Source organism: Patella vulgata, chromosome 1 (assembly GCF_932274485.2).
Source record: "Patella vulgata chromosome 1, xgPatVulg1.2, whole genome shotgun sequence".
NCBI classification, from domain to species: domain Eukaryota; kingdom Metazoa; phylum Mollusca; class Gastropoda; family Patellidae; genus Patella; species Patella vulgata.
In genome coordinates this window covers 39,252,133-39,274,830 of record NC_065879.2, presented here as the reverse complement: position 1 = coordinate 39,274,830, position 22,698 = coordinate 39,252,133, and the positions used below count along the sequence as shown (strand labels likewise).

General features: G+C 33.5%; 1 protein-coding gene across 1 annotated transcript; it reads left to right on the top strand.

The window, feature by feature from the left end:
- Window positions 1–881: 881 nt before the first annotated feature.
- Window positions 882–21,099, top strand: LOC126813009 (major facilitator superfamily domain-containing protein 1). The gene is made up of 14 exons (XM_050539122.2): window positions 882–1,161; window positions 4,994–5,202; window positions 6,844–6,911; window positions 7,924–8,032; window positions 8,447–8,543; window positions 9,042–9,140; window positions 12,503–12,614; window positions 13,061–13,117; window positions 13,405–13,561; window positions 14,584–14,681; window positions 16,502–16,614; window positions 16,950–16,997; window positions 18,001–18,046; window positions 18,560–21,099. Exons 1-14 carry the CDS (start codon window positions 1,005–1,007, stop codon window positions 18,576–18,578), a joined length of 1,389 nt encoding a protein of 462 aa, XP_050395079.1. The 5' UTR covers window positions 882–1,004; the 3' UTR covers window positions 18,579–21,099.
- Window positions 21,100–22,698: the final 1,599 nt, after the last annotated feature.

Sequence of the window (22,698 nt, the reverse complement as noted above, 5' to 3'; positions counted from 1 at the left end):
GAGAAGAACAAGTATATTGATTTCCAATGAATTTTTATGACTTGGAACAGCTAAATCCATGATATTAAAAGTTTTGTATACAAAACGTTAGCATGGGGCAGAACTTTATAAAAACCAAACAAATTCTAATGGTTTTCTGAGTTGTTGCTCTTAATCAGATTTTAGTGTATTATAAATGTTTCATTACCGAAAAAAGTAAAAATATGTGACAACTCTTGTTGACTGCCCGGACGATTTAGCTGTTGTGGGCGTATGTTTCGTTACCTGGCAACCTATCTTCAATATTTGTAGCACATATGAAAATGACTGAATTTTCTTTAATAGTTATTATTCTTCCAACTTCTAAAAGCAGATAGGAATATGAGGGATGTTGCATAGAATATTTTTTTCTGCAAAACAACTTGAAACCATATATTTGGAACAGCTGGGATAAATGAGTCGTGAAGATTGAGATGATTTATTAATTCATTTATAAGTATGGGCATAATTTTAATGAATTTCATAGATTATGATATTGGATCATTACAGTAAATTCCATTCCAATGACCTAATCAACAGTTTCGTTTTCCGGAAAAGATTTTCGCAATGTATTTAGACCTTTGCCGAAGATGCCCGAGTTACCATTATTATAATATGGGTGCAAATTGTAAAACAGGAAGAAGAAAAAAATGCCTAATAATTAAAGAGTTATAAACTTATTTCTCACCAACTTACAAATCTGAATACCAACACATATACGGATCTTTTAAATAATTCAGGCTTTAGCGACTGAGGTATGAGGTCAATGAATGTCCGCTTCCACCCAAGTGATATCGACGATAATGCCCGTTTGTTGGCGGGTAATTTCGTAACGCGGTGTTGAAGTACATTTTGTAAATTAGAAACAAGTAGAGCAAACTCTCAAATTCTATTTATAGCGGTCACGAGACTGTCATGGGATTTTAAGTGAATCAGAACGTAGAACAGAAAAAAAAGTTACTTTGTGCAGCTGATTTTCATCCAAGATGGGGACTGAAGAAGAAAAGAAACCATTACTTAATCATGAACCAAATGATGATGAAGAAGAAGAATTAAAAGGATGTGGTGGAAGTTTAGCTTGTAATCCAAGGAGGGGGCTGCACAGATATCTGGTTTTGATAATAATGTGTTTCCTCAGTTTTGGTAAATGATTTTCTTCACATACATGTACTAATACTTCACTTCATTTGATACCATTATTAACTATTAGATACATGTAGTCCAGCTGAATGCATTAAGACTTACAGACACAATTTATTTTTGCTTTTAAATCTGTATTAATCAAAATGAATGATATTTAAAAAGTAGACCTATGTATTTGATTTCAAATCGTGTACATTACATGTCGCTAAAATCCTTGATTCTTCAACGGAAAATCAAACACATCATCCTTTTTAGAGACTTCAACTGCCCAGATATTGATTGGAAGAATCATTGAGTGAATGCTGGGGCGTCAGATAGAGATGTACAACAATCCCGGGCTGTTGGATCTTTCCATAGAATATGGCCTCACACAGATCCAGACCAAACGTCTAGAAACAGCAATATTCTCGACTTAAAAATTGGTGTTTACATACAATCCCTCTCTTATTATATCATCAACCTCAGTTCCTGATATGAGGGACCATGCAATGATTGTTACAGCCATTAACGTTCTTACCTTATAAATTATATTAAAACAGAAACCAAGGAATATTTATATTTTCTCGAAGGCCAACTGGGACCGCATACATAAGGACACCAAAAAGCTCTCTCGGGACATCATCAACCTTAGAAACTCGGATGACACAAATGTAAACACCCTTTGAACAATCTGCAGAGATACTATAGTGGACTATAGGTACTAATATGCCAGATTACACAGCATGTCAGAATATAGGGGTGATGATTTTCCGTTTCAGAAAATAGCAAATTCCGTTTTAAGTATTTTTAATTCCGTTATTTTCCGTTTCAGAGCTGACCATATTCCGTTTTTTCGAGATAAAATGTTATTTTATGAATAAATGAATAAAACATCTTAAAATGCCTTTTATTACAAAACGGATCATTTTAAACCAATGATAACAAATGTTGAATTGTGAATGACTTGTAATGTTCAATGACTAGTTATTCTTTAAACCTGTGAATGACTTGTAATGTTCAATGACTAGTTATTCTTTAAACCTGTTTCCCGAATTAAATAACAGAAAATTACATCTTGTGAGCTCGTTTCATCTTTTTAGCAGACGAAGCCATTTTTCTCAGCTGCTAGGTGTAGTCGCGATTTATCCAGACATCTTCGTAGTTACTACCGTTTCTTCGAGAATAAGGGCTGGATTCACAAGGCTACGGTATATTTCTGATGTCACGTGGTTAATGCGGATAAACACGAGTCACGAGCCCGGCAGTAAAATAAGAAGTAAATGAAACGATTTTTACTTTTATGAAGTGACAGAAGTTTTTTTTAAGACATATATATACATTACAATGTTTAATTCAAGTTAAACTACAGAGTAATTTTATAATGGGATACATGAAAGACGGGTTTTCGTTTCGATTAAAATTATGATTCCTAAATGATGAAATGAAAGTAGCGAAATACTAAAATAGACAGTAACAAAACCACGCGATATCATTCAATATTTCCGATTTTTATGAATAAAAAGATGAAATACTTGGATAACTGCAAAATTATTTTGAGTTTGTGTTTAGTATCAGCAAATATCGGCTTTTCCGTCTTTTTCCGTGTGAGATTTCAAATTCCGTTTTGAGTGGACAATTCCGCGATTTCCGCGTTTTTTCCGCGATCACGGAAAATCATCACCCCTAAGAATACTCAATTGCCTCAATACCAGAAGTATTATTGTACCTTGTCCACACCCTTGAACCACTCGTGCGTCATTCTGGTGATGTCTTCAAATTTAGCGTTTGAGTAAAATCGTTTCATACAGCTGTTAAAGTTATCGGCAAACTTTGGTTTGAATTCATCTTTTCGCTTTAAAATGTTGGATACTGTAGTATGGCCAATTGAATACTTAAAGGGCTAATCCCGATAATTTTTTTGAGAATAAAACTGTTTAATTTTGTTTTAAAATCCCTTAAAATCCTCTACCTGAGGGCCGAGCAACTAACTCAATATTTGTGATAAGTTTTCAAATAACTGAAACCCGTCAGTCTCAATCTGGAAATGGAGACCGGTGTCCCAAGCTGTATTATGCAGTGTCTAGATAAAACCACCAGACATTTTTTGTATAAAAATAATGTGTAGGTGAAATTTACCTTTCATTATCAAGTACAGCATTTGGGTCATTCACTGTATAGACTTCTCAATGAACGGGAATCGATTATCAGGTCTCCCACCGAAAAAAATGACCCCAAATCTTAAAAGGGTTACGTGTCCGGATAAGCAGTTTTGACGGTCACATCCAAACGACTCAATATTTTGAGCTGAAATTTTGAGATACGGTCAATACACCATTCCTCTATATTTTTACGTTTAAATTTCATACATACTCAGACTTTTATTTTTGAGACTCTGTTCAAATAAGGGATAGTCCCTTTAATGGCTAATTTCTTCTGTGTAGGTCATGGAACTTTCTCAAAATCTGCTATAATGCCAAATCTGTACGGGCATGCTTGCAACAGCTTATTATACTATTCTGAAGACCTGTAGTAGTCAACTTGTTCCTGGCCTCCGTGAGATATTCCAATCATCAATCAACACCAGACAACTCCCAACAGAGTGGATTAATGCCAACATTGCACCAGTTTTTAAAAAAGGTGACTTCCATCTACCTGAAAACTATTGACTTGCAAACATCTAGAACACATCATTTGCAGTCACATCCTCACATATCTTGAAAGAAAGAAGATACTTACTACCCTTCAGCACGGATTCTGCTTGGGATACTCCTGCGAGACACAGCACCTAACTACTGTTCACGACCTCCTCTAGAAACACGATGCAAACAACCAAACTGACATGGCCATCCTAGATTTCTCGAAGGCCTTCGACACTGTCCCTCACAAGAAACTTCTTTAACTATTTGTAGTTGAAGTCTATTAAAGGGAATGGAAGCGCCATACACACATGTAACATTAGTAGTATATTTTGGTAGATATTATAGCCTTTATAGATCATTCAGTACAACACAATGAAACTTTACTTATTTAATATTCAATCAAGAGGAAATGCTAATCAATTTTCAGATTGATTAGCACTTTTTTTTCTTTTTTTTTAACCTCTTAACCCTTGTCAGTGCACGTTGTGAGAATCACATAGCAGGTATCAAGGGGTCCATATGAACCCCAGTTATAATTCAAAGTTTTTTCGTACAGATATATTTGAATCAAAAGGCAGCGGCTTAGTTTTTATTTGCATTCATATTTGACAACTGAAAAACAACTAAATTATTATACAAAAACATTTCTAGTCCTTCGGATGATACGAAAAACCGAGGTCCTGTGTATAAATTGGAATGCATGTAAAAGATCCCTTGGCAGTTGGAATTCGATATAAAAGTAGGCGATAGTGCCGCTGCCCGGGCAAAATTTCCCTCATAGCACACTGTATGGCTGCAAACTCTGACTACCCCCCCAACCCCGCTTCCAATAAAAAAAAAATATTACGAAAACAGTTTGTGTTTCAACCAAAGGTTTGAAACACGTAAAATGTGTCTGATATATGTTACCATATGTCAGTCAAAGCCCATATGGGATTCGTCCAAAGAATCCAAAAATGAAAACCCAATGAATATCTGTTGAGAAATAACCGAGATATGGGCATCCGTAAAACACTCCCTGTTTGTCAAAAATTACCTAATTTATATTTGATATATAGATCCACGGAGGCCAACCACATCTATTTTCAATACATTTTCTTCTAAATCCAGGAACAAATTTTTGCGTAGACAATGAACTGCGACATATGGATGTGACAGAGAAATTGAATAAAAATAAAATTGTGATTTGATTTAATTCTATACTTGTATTTCAGGAAGTTATTTTTGCTATGACAACCCAGCTGCTCTACAAGATACTATGATAAAAGATCTGTCTATTAATGAAAGTACTTTTATGGGCTTTTATTCCTGGTATTCCTGGCCAAATGTCATACTCTGTTTCTTTGGTGGATTTCTGATTGATAAATTATTTGGAGTACGGCTTGGTGCCATTATCTTCAGTTTATTTGTAACTGTTGGACAGGTAATGTTTATATAAGAATTAATAATACTGTCGTATCTGATCAAATGTTTGGATGTATGTTTATTAGACTACCAGTATTTATGTTTACAGACCTAATGGATCATATTACATTACATGTCAAGTTATTGTCATCATCTTTGATATTCATGTTATCAATATGTGTAGATTGGATATATATTGTCTCCCCCACATGGATTTTAAAACCTGATTTTGCTTATGCTCCCAAATATATGTCAAACAATCTTTATTGTCAAAACAACAACTACTTCACATATATTCCGATCTTTTGTGTTGTTGGTTTCATAAAATTCTTGGTGTAAATACACATATGCTAAAGACAGGACCATTTGAGGATGTGTGTTTTTTTGTACTTTGACTTTTATCACAACATACTCAGCTGCTCATGACTCCCCTTTTTTATATACCCACATTAAAATGTAGTTGTATATTATCGTCGCCCCCGTCAGTCTGGCGTCCACAATCTTTTGTGGACATTCTAGAGGCTAAAGGTTATATCTGATTGACTTTAGATTTATACACAGTTTTTAAGGTCATGAGATGAAAACACCTACATGTATATATTTTCAAGGACTTCCAATAATTCCTGCCAGAGTTATGACCCTTGATTATTTCGAAAAATCTTGCAGATGCTCTACAGGCCAAAGTGATCATTCGATTGCCTTTAGATTGATACAAGTTCTTTGGACCAACAAGTGTATTGATTTTCAATGATTTTTGAATAGCTAAATCCATGATATTAGATGTTTTGTATACAATCTGATTAAAATACAGATCTTTATTTTATGATCAGTAGTGGAATACCGCGTTTTATCAGTGAAATAAAAGTGTTATTCCAATGGCTAGAAGCGGACAAAGTAGTCCATGTTGCTTTTACCTAAAATGATTGTAAAATCATAAAATAAATAGAACATTTGTCGTTTTGTCGTGAATAACATATTTTATTTCATCTCTAAGCAATAAAACGTTTATATTAATTAGTTTTCTTGCTTCTCGATGAAATAAAATATGTTATTCACTCTAAAACGACAAATATCCTCTATATATTTCGTTTCGTTTTTTTATACTTTCGATGGCCTACACTACATGAAGATCTGACAAGTTGTAGCGATAGGTCGCGTCAGAGGTCATACGAGTGGCTTTTGACCTATGACGTCAGACATTTGATTACCCAATCAGCATTGATATTTCTAGTGGATTACCCACAGTTCCGTGTAAAATAGCCCAAAGCTCGCTGTAACAGACCGTTTCATTGGGTAATCCCTCACACTTTTTCAGATCCTAGTGTAGTAAAGACAAGTCAAACAAAATTTTGAACTATAAAAACAAACGGAATAGGATCAGATTGGTTTTGTATACTAAAAGTTAGCATGGAGAAGCCAAACAAATTACTTAATGAGTTGTTACTTTTAATAAGATTTTAGTGTATTATATTATATAAATGTTTCATTACCGTCAAAAAAAAAATATGCGACAACTCTTGTCGTCTTCCCAGAAGACTTGGCTTCTGTGTTTTGTTGCCTGGCAAACTATCTTTGGACATCATTGATGACAAGGATTTTAGTCCTTGTAATCATAATTGTATGACATGGCTATGTTTATTTTATATGTTTTATATTTCAGGTTATATTTGCAACTGGTGCTATGTTCAACAGTCCTATTGTTATGGATGCGGGTAGATTTGTCTTTGGGTGAGATTATCTTTTTAAATCCATACTGTCCTGAAAATTGAAAATGGGGTTAAACATCCTACTTTTCTGTATCCACTGGGCTAATGAAGGTAGTCATATGCCCTGTTGTGTGCTATGAGGGAAATTTTTCATGAACAACAGCACTACATTCAACTCTTTTTTTCCAATTCCATCTGTCAACGGTTCTTCACGTACACCCCAACATGTACATGAGACCTTGGTTTTCTGTCATTTCCGAACAACTAAACGCTGTTAATTGCCAGGTCATTCATCATGCAACATTGACATGGGGAACTTTTATGGCCAACAGTGGGGTCGCACACAATTACCTGGTTAGTGAGCCAGCACCATGCGCCTACTACTGCTCCCCCCCCCCCCAAAAAGAAAAATATATGATTGAGAAAATGTAACTTTTGATTAATATTACCTTAGATTCAAATTACTGTAATATGTTTGATTCTCAAAGTTAAAGTTAATTTTAAAGGAGCTAAATCGCTAATATTTTGGATCTAGAAATTGGCACAAATGGGTCGCAACACATATAATAATGTAATAAGAATTTATATAAACTGTTTTACATTCAATCGTGTCCGTTTTACTGTGAATTGTCATCAGTTATGTTCGGCGAAATACGCCAAAAGTCTCAACCGCAAGTCAGTTTCTAGCGTCTGGTTATTCCAGTCAACACCGATATTATTTATTGCGCATGCTCTCCAAATAAGAACATATCACCGTTTGACATGACTTGTGGAATATGTCTAGCCTCATTCTTTGAGCACCTTGTTACAAATGGCGCTGAAACGCATTATGGTACACGATTCGTGTACCAATGGTAAAATGTTTATTTTGTCTTAAATATTGGATATCAGAAGCCCATCTTTTCCAGGTAAGATCACAACACCAATGCTGATTTAAATTGCAAAAAACATTGTGTTTTCAATGTCGAAGATTTTGGATGATATTGAGTTACAGACTTAGCTACTTTAAATTTGATTTTTTTTCTTCTTTTTAGTATTGGGGGAGAATCTTTAGCTGTTGCTCAAAATACATATGCCGTGAAATGGTTCCAAGGAAGAGAACTTAACATGGTCTTTGGTCTACAACTGAGTTTTTCAAGAGTGGTAAGCTTAATTGTAATACAGTAATCTATATTTGGAATTATTACAACTATGAAAGCATTTTTGTTGGTGATCGATTTTTTAATTTTTTCTGAAATCAGAGAAATTTGTACTTGATTAAACATGCAGAAATATTGTAACTGAATTGATTTGTCTTCCATTTCCAAATATAAGAGATATCATTGTACAAATATTCACACTTAAGACTACCAAATCATGTAGTCATAAGTAGACTAAATTTTGTATTTGTCTTCTATTTCAAATGATATGGCACATCATGGCACAAATATTCATGCATGATGTAAGTCAGCCTAATGATGTAGGCATAAATAAACTTTAATTATTTGCTGTAAATGTATGGAAGAAAAGATCCTGTATAAAAGCTTACCCATTACAATTTATGTATTTTATTTATAGGGTAGTACAGTAAATATGAATGTGATGCATCCTATTTATAAGGCTATTAATACAGCTCTAGATGGTTATAAATGTTTAGGTGTGGCTCTTTATGTTGGTAAGTACACCCAGAACTATCAAATACCTTTGAATACATGTATGTCAAATCAGAAATCTGAAAAAAAGAATTGGGATATTACTGAACAAAACCCATCAGAATGGTTATTTGTCTATTTCACTGATTAGAAAAATAGATTCTAGACTATTTTATTTTATGATCAGTAGTGGAATACCTCGTTTTATCAGTGAAATAAAAGTGTTATTCCACTGGCTAGAAGCGGAAAAAGTAGTCCATGTTGTTTTTACCTAAAATGATTGTAAAATCATAAAATAAATAGAACATTTGTCGTTTTGTCGTGAATAACATATTTTATTTCATCTCTAAGCAAGAAAACGTTTATATTTTCACGAATGCGTAGCATTCGTGAAAATATAAGTTTTCTTACTTCTCGATGAAATAAAATATGTTATTCACTCTAAAACGACAAATATCCTCTATATATTCATGGAAATTGATCTGTTTAGAGACTTTAATGTACTGTGTTTATTATTGTAGGTGCTGGAATGTGTATATTTTCTTTGATCTGTGCTCTAAGTTTAGCATATTTTGATAAAAGAGCTGATAGAGTATTAAAGAGGAAGGTTTTAAGTTCAGGTATATATTTAAACATCTGTTTTCAAATCTCTAATTAAAGTGGTATTAGGTAAGATTAGATAAAGAGCTGACTGTGCTCGCTATGATAGTTAAAAAATAGATAATGAAAGGAGAATATTCTGAAAATTTCAATCAAATTACTTCATTCTGAGCCTAGATACCAGCCATACAATTATTGTATAGCCTTGATTGTCATTACCACTGTTGCTACAATAATTATTCATTGTTACGGTAACCGCAGCGACCACAAAAAGTATTTAAATCTACTTATATCATTATGGTCTTGGTAAGTTAATTAATGTCTAATTAATAATTTATATAACATGTAAGGCCTAAAGAAAGACCTACAATAGGCAGGTTTAGCTCTTGCATAATGTCTGTTTAAAGGAAATATTAGAATTTTGATATTTCTGTGCCACAACTTATTTTAAGAAATGTATTCATTAAAGCGATAATTTCATTTTTTCTAAGAAAGTCAAAACATAATTATTTCTATGTCTTTTGCTCAATAGGTTATCAACTCACTATTATACGACCATGGGCATTATTTCCCACCCTTAAAAATCATTGACACAGGAAATAATAACACAATTACCTCCCTTGTTTTCCTATTGCCTCCATGCATTAGCTACCTTCAAACGTTGGAATTTGAAGTTGAAAATGATATTTTTGCCAATTTCTCAGCTGGCAATAGTGACTTATAGGACTAATAGGATTATTATTTGCGCTAGCAGTAGGAGGGTAGTCAAGATTTTAGCCTCGCACAACTATAGTCAACACATTCAGCATACCACACACAAATCGGGTCACATTCTTGACTGGATTCTGACCCCAGAGCCATGTACTCTCATTCAAAGTGCATCAGTTACTGATATTCAAATATCAGATCACTATCTCGTTTCAACCCTATGGAATTTTGAAAAACCGAAGTTGCAGCCAGTTACCATTTCGTTTAGGAAGATTAAATCATTAGACAGGGAAGCTTTCAGCAACGACCTGAAGTCTTCAGATCTCCTATCAAATACACCTATAGAGCTTAACGAACTGTGCGGTAAATTTAATAGCACTTTACTTGCCCTACTTGATAAGCATGCCCCTATTGTGACTAAGAAGGTATATCTCCGGCCTGGCAGGTCTTGGTACAATAAAGATGTTCTCATAGCAAAAGAAGATCGTCGTAAAGCGGAACGAAAATATCGCCATTCTCTGCTAGAAGTCCATCGTCAAATCTACCGAAAAGCAAGAGGTGCATACTCAAAGACAATCAAAGATGCAAAATCCGCATACTGCGTCCAAAAGCTAACGGATGAATTTAAGTCTCCCAATCAGTGTCATAATTTTATGAAATCACTACTTGGTACTACAACTGAGATAATTCTACCAAAATCTGACGATGATGACAATCTTGCAAACTCTTTCTGTCAATTCTTTTCATCCAAAATAAATCAAATACGTGAACAATTAGATCACTCCAGTGAAAATGAAGAAGCTGAAGGCATTACACCTTTTTCAGCCACATGTGGAGATTATCTAACATATTTTGAGTCATTCTCTAACGATGAAATTGAAAAACTTATCAAATCATCTAAGAAGACAACTTGTCTACTCGATCCTCTTCCAACAAATATCCTTGTTGAATATCTTGATCTGCTTCTTCCAGTCATTACTCAGATTGTGAACACAAGTCTTAGTACAGGAGTATTTCCTTTAATATATAAAGATGCCGTTGTAAGACCCCTTATTAAGAAAACTTCTCTTGACCGGAATGTGCTTAAGAATTACAGACCCGTCTCAAATTTGTCATTCCTCTCCAAAATCATTGAAAAGGCAATAAACAATCGACTACAGTCCTTCGTAGTTTCTCGAAATCTTTTAGACAAATTTCAATCTGCTTACAGACCACATCATAGCACTGAGACAACTATCCTTTGTGTGCTAAATGATCTGCTGCGCTCCGTAGATAGTGGTAAACTTGTGTCCTTGACCCTGTTAGATTTGTCTGCCGCATTCGATACTGTCGATCATGAAATTCTCTTAAGAAGACTTTATCAAACTTTTCACATAACTGGTACGGCCTTACAATGGATTAAATCTTATCTTACTGACAGAAGACAGAAGATCATTATAAACAAATCTCATTCCGAGTTTGCAAACCTTAATTGTGGAGTGCCTCAAGGATCTGTTCTTGGACCGGTATTGTTTATACTGTACACACGATGTCTGGGGGATGTTATAGACCAGTTTGATATAAGCCATTTCTCCTACACTGATGATACACAGTTAATCAGTAAGTTTAAACAAGACAATGCTCATGATTCCTTTGAAAATACCACTCGCTGCTCCAAAGCTGTTAAATCCTGGATGAATAATAATAAATTGAAGTTAAACGATGAAAAAACAGAAGCAATACTTGTTGGAACACCACAGCGTCTCGCATCAACTCCTGATTCTCGTCTTGTAATTTGCGACTCTAGTATTGAATTTGCAACAAGGGTTAAAAATCTAGGTGTTATATTTGATCCGTCTTTAACAATGGAAAAACAGGTTGATCAGTTATGCCGTGTTTGTAATTTTCATCTCCGTAGTATAGGAAACATTCGTCATCTATTGACTACTGCTGCTTGTCATCTTTTGGTGCGGTCTCTAATTTTTTCAAGATTGGACTATTGTAATAGTGCCTTGGCTGGAATATCTCAACATTTATTAAAGCGACTTCAAATAATTCAGAACAACTGTGCCAGAATCATCACAAGAACAGCAAAACGTCAACATATAACATCTGTCCTTAAATCGCTTCACTGGTTACCAATAGAGGCTCGTATAAACTTTAAAATCTTAACACTGGTCTACAAGTCTCAGCATGATTCAGCTCCATCCTATATCACAGATCTTATGCAGCCTTATGTACCAAACCGACCACTCCGTTCACAGAATAATCTATCACTTGTTGTACCTTCAACTAAATTAAAATCTTTTGGTGATAAAGCCTTCAGTGTATATGGTCCACGACTATGGAATGACTTACCTGACAAAATAAAGTGTTCAGAAACAGTTGCTCAATTTCGATCTAGACTTAAGACGCATATGTTCACGATGTATTATCCACAGAAGCCATTAACTTACAGCGCTTAGAGCATGCTCATGGATGGATTAAGCGCTATATAAATGTACATTATTATTATTATTATTATTTAACAAGGTAGGACGGTTTATGGATACCATCTATTTTAAGGCTTTATTTTAATAAATTTTAAAAATATAACTTAAAAATATGAAATTGCAGCTTTAATATCGATACAAAAAACAGAATTTTAAATTTATTAGCACATTTCTGCTAATGCCTCTTTAATTTGTCATTTCAGATGAAAAAATAAGAATCACTGATGTAAAAGAATTCCCTCTGACATTTTGGTTAATAAGTGTTATATGTGTAGCTTATTATGTAGCTGTATTCCCATTTGTAGGACTTGGTTTGTAAGTATATATCATAACTTTAAGGGAAGTTTGGTGGCCAAATGATCTAACATGCACTTTAGTTACTTAGATCTGCTATTGATTTAAGTGTTATGGTGTCAATTCCAAGGAGTAGGGTTGTCTGTCTAAAATAATTGTTTTTTTTCCTGGTTTCCTTCCACTGCTAGAAATACACAAGCGAATTTGTTAAATATATGTTAGTCCCAAAAGGACCTAGTTTGTGTTGAGTGCATGTTACACCTTATTCCCTCTTTCATATTTGTATTGCTGATAAGTAGTCTAGGATTGCTAATTCTGTTTCACTGGAGTCACTGTTTCAGTAATTATGTGTGAACAGAAAGTCGGCTAAAGAATTGTTGTTATTTAGTCCCAAGGGGTCCCCACCCGCTTTGTTTACATTTGATAAAATCTTGTATAAGTAGAAGTTTTTAATTTTTTTTTAACAGGGTTTTCTTTGAGATGAAATTTGGTTTCAGCCCCACATTAGCTAACAGTGTTAATAGGTAAAGTCATCTATTTATTTATTATTGAATATTTATGAAATTCCTAGAAACTCTTTAAGCAAAAATAATTGCCAACCTAGGTGTAGACCACTATCAAATTCCACTGTTCTCCCATCATCTTTTTTGCAAGTTTATATAAGATTGCAATTATGTTGTACTATTGAGAAGTTTTATTTGTTGTTCATATTGTCTATAATCTTGCAACAAACTCTCTTCATTAATTTAAGAAAAACATTATATTGTGGACATTATTGTGTTCTAATATTAGAAATGTTATTTTATTTCAGTTTGGTATATATTATATCAGCAGGAGCCTCTCCATTATTTGGTTTCTTAATTGATAAATCAGGCAAAAATATATTCTGGGTAATAACTGGTATATTGTCTACACTGGGTTGTCATGCTGTATTAGCTTTCACCTTTATCAACCCTTTTGTTGCCATGGTGAGTAGATACAGTTGCCAAGTCTAAGACTGAAATTTTAAACATCTGAATTAAGCAACTTATCTCCTGTATTGGAGGTAAATTAAGCTTTTTGGTAATACATGCCAGCTTAATGTAATGAAGCAGTGTCGGCCATAACATAAGGGCACTTTTGAGTAAAAAATAGGTTACTTGCCCTTGTTTTGAAATTAGTCTTGCTTAACCAGTCTACCGACCATTCTATGTCTGATTTACAGGCTAGTATAATCAAGAAACACGCACGTTAGGCAACTCAGCAGTTGTTTTAAGAACCTTGAGTGTTTCAGAGATATTATTTGTACTAAACCAAAAGATGGCGCTCCTAACGGTATAGTTAATGATAAAGCAATTTAAAAAATAAAACAAATGTAATTTCTAAAGCTGCTGTAATAAACAAGAAGCTAAATATTACTGCTATTCAGAATAGTCAACAATAGATTTTTTACGGCTGTAATAGTTGATCGAGGTGTAGAGAATTTCACATGCTATGGCTATTTATAGACTCATAGACTCTTATGTTGAGTGTTATTGCACTGCGTGACTAGCCAGAAATCACTTCGAGACAAGCCACTGAAGCGTGCAAGTTCAACTTGCTGTAGGGAAAATTTTCACTGCACAGGGCACCCTAACTATATGTGGTCTAAGGGGAGATAATATTAAGTAATTATTGGCTTACCTCCCCTCACAAACCTTAAGATTTGATTGGTAAACAAATGTGTTAGTAAGTTAAGGGAGCTAGGTTCAGGTTGTTTTGAAAATTTGGGGAAGGGGAGGGGGGGGCAACAAAACATCAAAATTTCGATTTTATTTTGACTTTGGTGTACATCGATCAACTTTCGTGCATATGGCAACTAACCTCAAATCCTTCCTTCATGCCTTAAGAATGCCCCCATTACCCCCCTCAAAGATAAATCGAAGCAAACTTTTTTTTGATAGATAAATTAGTTTTAATATGCAGGAAGGCATCTTTAAAAGTTGAATTACCAATTATTTTTATTTTACAGAGTATAATGGGCTTAGCATATTCAATTTTAGCTAGTGCATTATGGCCAATGGTATCATTAGTCATTAAAAGTAATCAGTTAGGAACAGCATATGGCATGTAAGTATTTTGAGAGAATAAACTTAAGTAGTTGAATTGTGTTTGGTATAATATACAAAACTGGACAAACTGTATTGTTTGATTATCATAAGCTTGGAAAAACTAGAGCTTGGTTAGTGTAAGCAGTTAACCGAAACCACTGTAATTTGAAACATTAATAGTATCAGACTAATAAGGTTTATTTTGTGCATGCAGCTTTTCAGGATCTGGGTATGATAAGCTGTAGTGATATTAACTGTTACTGAGTAAACCTTTTTATACGCCCACATTTTCATGTGGACGTATATTGTCGTGACCTGCGTTCGTTTGTGTGTCCGTCTGTGCGTCCGTTCACAATATTGTCGTCGCCCCTGTCCGTCCATCCTTGTGTTTTTCCGTCTGTTCACAATTTGTTTGTGGACATTCTACAGGTCGCAATTTTTATCCGATTTTAACGAAACTGGAAATATAGGTGTATCACCCAAAGATCTCAGTTCCTTTCAAAATTGGCATGTATCAGACTGTAACTTCATGGGTTATGGACCCTGATTGTACGAAAAATCATGTTTTTAGCTTGTGGACACTCTAAGAGGTCACAATTTTTATCTGATTTTGATGAAATTTGAAATCAGGCTGTAACTTTCTGGATTATGACCCCAGATTGTACGAAAAATTGAGTTTTTAGCTTGTGATCCCTCTAGAGGTCACAATTTTTATCCGATTTATAAAAACGGTTAAATATTTCTTGAAAATCAGACCGAAACTGCTGGACAAAATGGCCGCTCCTCGAACGCAAATAGTGTAAATGTATGTCATATCAAGGTTGTGGACCCTCTAGAGATCACAATTTTGATCCGATTTTGATGAAAGTTTAAATTTATACATATTATATATCACAAAGATCTCGGTTCCTTTCGATAAGCACACATATTGGAACATTATGGCCCCTGATTATTCGAAAAATCACGTTTTTAGCTTGTGGACCCTCTAGAAGTAACAATTTGTATTCAATTTTATAAACCGTTTAAATATATCACCAAAACACCTCAGTGAAGGTTGAGTTCAAATTTCGTAAGAAACTGACCAAAACTGCTGGACAAAATGGATGCTCCTTGTACGCAAATTGTCTAAAAGTATGTTATACCAAGGTTATGGATCCTCTAGAATTAAGTCACAATTTTTATTCGATTTTGATAAAACTTGACATGCATGTTTATATCACAAAGATCTTGGTTCCTCTCGATAATCATGCATATGGGAAGGTAACTTCCTCCTGGATTATGGCCCCTGATTGTACAAAAAATCGTCTTTTTTAGCTTGTGGATTCTCTAGATTTCACAATTTTTATCCGATTTTAAAAACTGGTTAAATATATCACCATTCCACCATAATGATGGCTAAATTTGAATTTCGGGAAAATCAAAATGAAACTGCCCGACAAATTGGCCGACCTTTGTACACAAAATTGTGTAAAAGTATGTGATACGAAGTTTGTGGACCCTCTAGAGGTCATAATTTTTATCCGATATTGTTGAAATTTAAAAAGTATCTTTATATCCCAAAGATCTCAGTTCCTTTTGATGGTTGTGCATATCAGACCATAACTTTCTGGATTATGGCCCCAGATTGTACGAAAAATCATTTTTGTTTTTAGCTTGTTCTCTATCCATCTCTTGCAAAATGTGGGCATATCTTGCCTGGGAACCGCTGGTTGGTTTTAGTTTGATAATGAAACTTTTATGCTCTAGCACATATATCACCACGTCAGATAAATTAAACATTATGTTTGACAGAAAAGAATTGTTAATTATAATTTTAAATTGAATTGTTGTTTTTTTCAGCATGCAGGCTATACAGAATCTTGGTTTAGCTGTTATATCTCTAGTAGCTGGTATTATTGTTGATTCTAAAGGTTACCTTATTCTAGAAGTCTTCTTTCTCGCCTGGTTGTGTTGTAAGTTCTACTTGCTTATAATGTCCTGTTGGCCTCTCCTTTCAGTTCTTTTCTGTCCCTAGGACAGGAAATAGATTATTAAGATAGATCAATGACCACATGCTCACACATTTTCAAGTTGCCAATCTTTAAATTATGAAGTATTTTTTCTAGAAGGATAACACAATTTTTTTTTATCGTTTTATTATCAAAGGAAAGTATAATATAAATGTTGTAAATATTGTGATATTTTCGTGGGGTAGGAGGAGTATTTTGTGTTAAGTTAGAAAGATTAAAACATCTATGAAATGCTATATTATTCATTATTCATCTAGATTGTTTTATTTTTATTTTAGTGGCATTGATAGCTGCTGTAGTATTATATCTGGTTGATGCTTCAAGAGGTCTGTTATAGTTTCTGATTATTTATATAATAAAATGAAATGAACTGGGGTTTAACATTCTACTGTTCTGCTGGGCTAATGATGACAGGGACAGTACATGCCATACAGCCTTATCTTATATCAAATTTACACTGCCAAAGGTTCTTTTATGTGTATGCCAATGTACTTAATGGTACCTTGTTTTTCATACCATCCAAACGATTATGCATGGATAGGCTCTCTGTCTTGCACCACTGACAAGGGGGAGCCGCATGGAAAATCCAGATGAACTTTCTTGACAAACCCCGGGATCGAACAAAAAACCTCCAGGTTAGCTGGCCAACGTCTTACTCACGGAGTCACCACGGATCAATATAATAATTGCCAATATTGCTCAACAAGGTTTGATAACTGAGTTAGGGAATTATTGCACATTGTTTAAAGTTGAATTATGTAAGAGCCAAATCTGCCTATTGCAGGTCTTTATTTTGGCTCCAAATATTATATTATAAACTATTATTTAGACATTTATTCACATGAAAAGCCTATAATCAACTCTCCTGACCATCGGATGGCAGAGATTTAAATTAAATGGATAAGAACACCCGTGATATTTAAAAATTAATGGAAAAAATGTATATGTCAAGTTCTGTTGCTACGATAATAAACAATCTATGCTACATCTTCAAACACTCATAACTTTGCTCAGAATAAAGTAATTTGAATGAAATTTTCAAAATATTCCCTTTTCATTATCTATTTTTTTAACTTTTATTGCAAGAACAGCCAGCTCTTTATCTAAATCTTGTATAATGCATCTTTAATTGTTTGACCTAATAATGGAGGAAATAGAGGTGGTAAAACCAAACTAAGCTAGAACAGCCTATCATGCAAGTGGAAGAGGATGTTAAGCTCGATAAGAAGAAGAATAGCCTATTTAACTTCTGCAAGCTTATATTTATCCAGTCACAAATAGGTGTTTTATTATTTATAAGTTAAAATGAACTATTATCTGTGTTTACAGGTGGACTGTTGAATCTGTCATCAACACAAAGACATTCTAAACCTGAGTAAGTTTATAATTAGCTCCACAACAAACTATCAATTATTTTATAACTTTTATACATATGTTCTTATCTACAAATTTGGTCAAATAAATATAGGTCTAGAAAAAGATACATTAGCATATTGGAGGTCTAAGCCAGTACATTAAAAAATAATTTTATTATACATTTACATCAGAGATGTATTCATATTTTGGACATGTTGTCCAATGCTTCTTTATGACATAGACATTTTAATTTTCAGTTTACAAACTGTACAAATATCTTAGCGATATCTAAAAGACTGAACTACCCGCATAAAAAATGACATACTGTATTCTAAGTAGGTCATTGCTTTGATGAGTATTTATGGTTATTTGGAATATTTATTAAGAAATAGTTACCTTTATTTAATGATTGCTTCTTTAACGAATGCATTTGTTTTATGAAATTTAAATTTTATTTCAATGTAGCAATAATAATTTATTTAACGTATTTGTTATGTGTAAAAATGTTTATGTTTTTTTGGGTTTTTTTCAGTGAGCTTGCTGTCAATTAAACCAGATATAATAAACCAGAAATAGCAGTTTCATTTGAAAGTTTATTCACTTTTTATATACCAACCCCATTCAATTGTCTTCAAATTACTGTGCCTTAGATCTATAAACCAGCTTCGCTAGCTAATTGTGATCTAAAGCTATGATCTTTAGCATTCTATAAATTTCAGGCATACACTCTGAAGAACAATTAATATTGATCTAAACTGCTTTTTTAATATCTGTTGAGATTTGCATTTGAAAGGGCAAAGAATAAATGACTTCAGTTCTATGCAAAGACTGATTTGATCTTTCAATAACATTTTCTTTAGATTTCTGTTTGAGATTTAAGAAAAGGTTATATGCACATAAAGAAGAGATAAATCAAGTTGTTAAATGTTTATCTTTTTCATTTCAGTTAATCAAGCATATGTGTGCCAAATTTTTTATAGCCCCAAAAAACATAAAGTTTAAGTGGGTATTAATATACTTTAAAAATTTATTTGTTGAATATCACATGAGGAGTATTAAACTTTTTTTAAGAAAATATTAAATTTCTCACAGCTTATAAATAATCCATGCTGATGTACTCAGATTGATTATTTAACATTTAGTTAAGAAAACAAAATCAAATAAAGATGGCGACGGGCTTATTACAAACAGAGCAGCATAGTTTGATGGAAATTTCAATTTGTCATATATTATCTATGTAATTACTGAATGAAATTGAACCATTTTTCGGCTGTATAACCCTATTACTAAAGTCATTTAGTGATTAACTTTCACCTTATTTTAGTTTGCAAAGGATTGCTATTGTGCTAAAATCATGCTTAGAGTCTTTAACTGTATAGATGTGATGATATTTTACATGTTCCGAAATACTCTACCATGTAAAGACCATACTATCAAAGTTTACACCATATATTAAAGTTCCATATATTTGTTAATTGTTGGTTGTTATTTATTAGATAAAGAAATATTATTCACTCAGAAAAGAGCTGAACAATATTATTAAGTGTACATAACTAATCTGCTTCATGAAAACAAGCAGGTCCTAGAAAAATTATTTGTTTCATGTATTGTCAGTGTATGTTCAGAAAGGTAATTAGTTTAAATTTGTAAATATTTCATTCAATCAATTACCTTTTATCTCAGCCTTTAGCAGTTTGATAGTTAAATGTTACATTTATTAGATAATTATTTTTGTATTGAAAACGTGTATCATAATGTGCATATTATAATAGAAATAATGTGCATATTATAATAGAAATAATGTGCATATTATAATAGAAATAATGTGCATATTATAATAAAAAAAAGTGCATATTTTAATCTTCGCTTTAGTTACTGTAAACACTAAATTAAGGTAATGCATCATAAAAGTAATGTGACCTGAAGGGAGTAAGCATCAATGTGTACTGCTACTACAATTAATGCGATCCACCATGTCATCATTTCTAAAATTAGGACAAAAATTATAACTGGGTGGCTTCTTCTTAGTTCAATGATAAACCAACGAGGTTTGACAGGCGACCCTACTCCTTGTAACGTACAGGTCTGGAATCGAAACCATGCCGCTTGATTCCGACCTTGTGATTTCATGCGCACGCGTTAAACCACTAGACCATCCCCCCACCCCCTGCTGTTTTAAGATGCATTATGCAAGAGCTAAATCTGCCTATAGCAGGTCTTTCTTTTGGCCTTAAATGTTATATAAATTATTAATTAGACATTAATTAACTTATCCAGACCATAATCAACTCTCGATGCCAATGGATGCTTTATCTTTTCAACGGATTTAAGCATGGATAATCGAGACTCCAAACAGCCTTAACATCGCTCAGAATAGAGTAATTTGACTGAAATTTTCAAGACATTCCCTTTTCATTATCTAGTTTTTAACTATTATTATTATAGCAAGAATTGTCAGCTCTTTATCTAAATCTTACATGATGCATCTTTACACCATTGTTGTGTTTTTATCAACCTCTAACTAATTAATTATTGCTGATTATTTTTTATTTTTTTGAGTGCTATTGGTTTACTCTTGGAACTTCTCAAATAAATAGAAAATACATATCATATATATGCAGTAAAAAATTGTAGGACAAATATGTAGACAGTTTTTCAGATTTTATTTGTGTTCAAATTAATAATGGTCTTGTCTGTATACTACATATATTTGTTAATATAGTATTGGGTAAATACACTTTGTAAAGGAGTTTCCTTTTGTTACCACACAGCCCTTCATAATGTAGAATGGCAACATTAAAATGTACTAAATTTATGATGGAAAAGATTTTTGGCAATAATACTTTGTATTGTTTTTTTTTATATTTATTATTAGAATTTCATTTTGAAAATAAAATATATGTGTATGTACATATTATATTGATTGTAAATATTTCTAGCATAGATCTTTTTATAAAGAAAATAAATCAGATTCTAATTTAAATTAATTATCATACTATGTTTCATTTTCTTACACATTACCTTTTTAGTTCATCATTTAACACATAAAGATATAGAAAAATGTATTTAAAAACCATTGTGCAATATTGATTCATTGATAGCAATTATTAAAATTTATTTATCGCCAATCCTTGAAAAATGGGGCTTTTATCACCAATTAAAACAATATTGGTTTGCTCAGGGACATTTCTAACTCTACCCATTTAAACCTTGTGGGTTATCTCCGATTTTCTCCCATTGCTAAAGTACCATTCATGCAAGCAAATCATTAAAATAAGGCATATTAGATGCTGTTTATTGCCAGACCATGCAAACTGCACATCTTACAAGGGATACAGAGGATATTTCTCTGCCAACACTCGGATCAAATTCAGGACCTATGCCTGGCTTTCACGTGGGCTACGTATACCAGTACCACGAAACGCCCCGATAAGTGCCGGATCGAAATTCATGGCGGCAAAAAAAATAAACCAGCGGCTGCTAGGCAAGATAGCCTACTCCCACATTTTGCAAGACATAATACAGGAAGTTATGATCTGAAATGTGTGAATATCGAAAGGGACTGAGATCTTTGGGAAATAAAGATATATTTTAAGTTTCATCAAAATTGTGACCTCTAGGGGGTCTACAACCTTCGTATCACATACTTTTACACTATTTGCGTACAAGGAGCGGCCATTTTGTTGGGCAGTTTCATTTCCATTTTTCAGAAATTCAAACTCCACCTTCATTATTGTTTTTAAAACCGGATAAAATTGTGACCTAGAGGATCCACAAACTAAAAATGTGATTTTTCGTACAATCAGTGGCCATAATCCAGGAAGTTATGGTCTGTTATGTGCGAATATCAAAAGGAACTGAGATCTTTGGGAAATAAACATATATTTTAAGTTTCATCAAAATCTGACAAAAATATCAAAAGTTAAACAAGGGCGACAAACAATATACTTCCACACGGAATTGTGGGCGTATAAAATTCCATGAAGAATCTTGAGTAGCTGCGACGCAGTTACATAGTGTATGAAGGAGTTATGATAATTTGTGGGTAATCGGGTGATAAATATGTCGAATGTCAAGATAGGGTTTCGATAAATGTACAAAATGAAAGAATCAGTAGCGATTCAGTTAAAAATAAGCCAAATTCTTTAAAAATATATGAAATTCAACTACGAATACACTACGATCTAGCTCGGAAAAGTTTACAATATTCGGTGCTATTCGTGGCAATTTGGGTCCTAACATACTATAAAAAATAACAGATCGCTGCCAAACCCGTAATTTGTCGTAGTCCTGGTAGATATTGTCACTTCGGCTCCATTATGTCGGTAACGGATCAGTGCCGCTTATTTTGCTGTTTTAGTGTGGGAACGATTGCAGCGAATCGTGCCAAATCCAAACCTTTTCCGATTCGCAGATAAATTGTAGACCGTTCTTGAAGTTCATAAATGCTTCTTTTTTGGTACTTTCACATTCGTATTGTCCGTTTTCCATGAAATACATTTGTGGCCGATCTATAAATTTAAATTATAAACACGTTGTAATCCTTTCTTTTCGTCCCCAACATCAGCTTCCTATTTGATTCTGTGAAATTCGTGTTCATTCGTGGCTCCCTAAAATTCATGGAATGTCGTTAAAACTGCCCCAAATAGGCACGAATATCCCAGGTCCGCT

What these genes read in the sequence shown, in the direction of transcription:
- LOC126813009 (XM_050539122.2), top strand. Translation starts at nt 1,005, where the DNA reads ATGGGGACTGAAGAAGAAAAGAAACCATTACTTAATCATGAACCAAAT. An exon ending in AATGTGTTTCCTCAGTTTTG is followed by an intron (nt 1,162 to 4,993) that starts GTAAATGATTTT and finishes CTTGTATTTCAG; the next exon opens with GAAGTTATTTTTGCTATGAC. An exon ending in AGGTGTGGCTCTTTATGTTG is followed by an intron (nt 8,544 to 9,041) that starts GTAAGTACACCC and finishes TTATTATTGTAG; the next exon opens with GTGCTGGAATGTGTATATTT.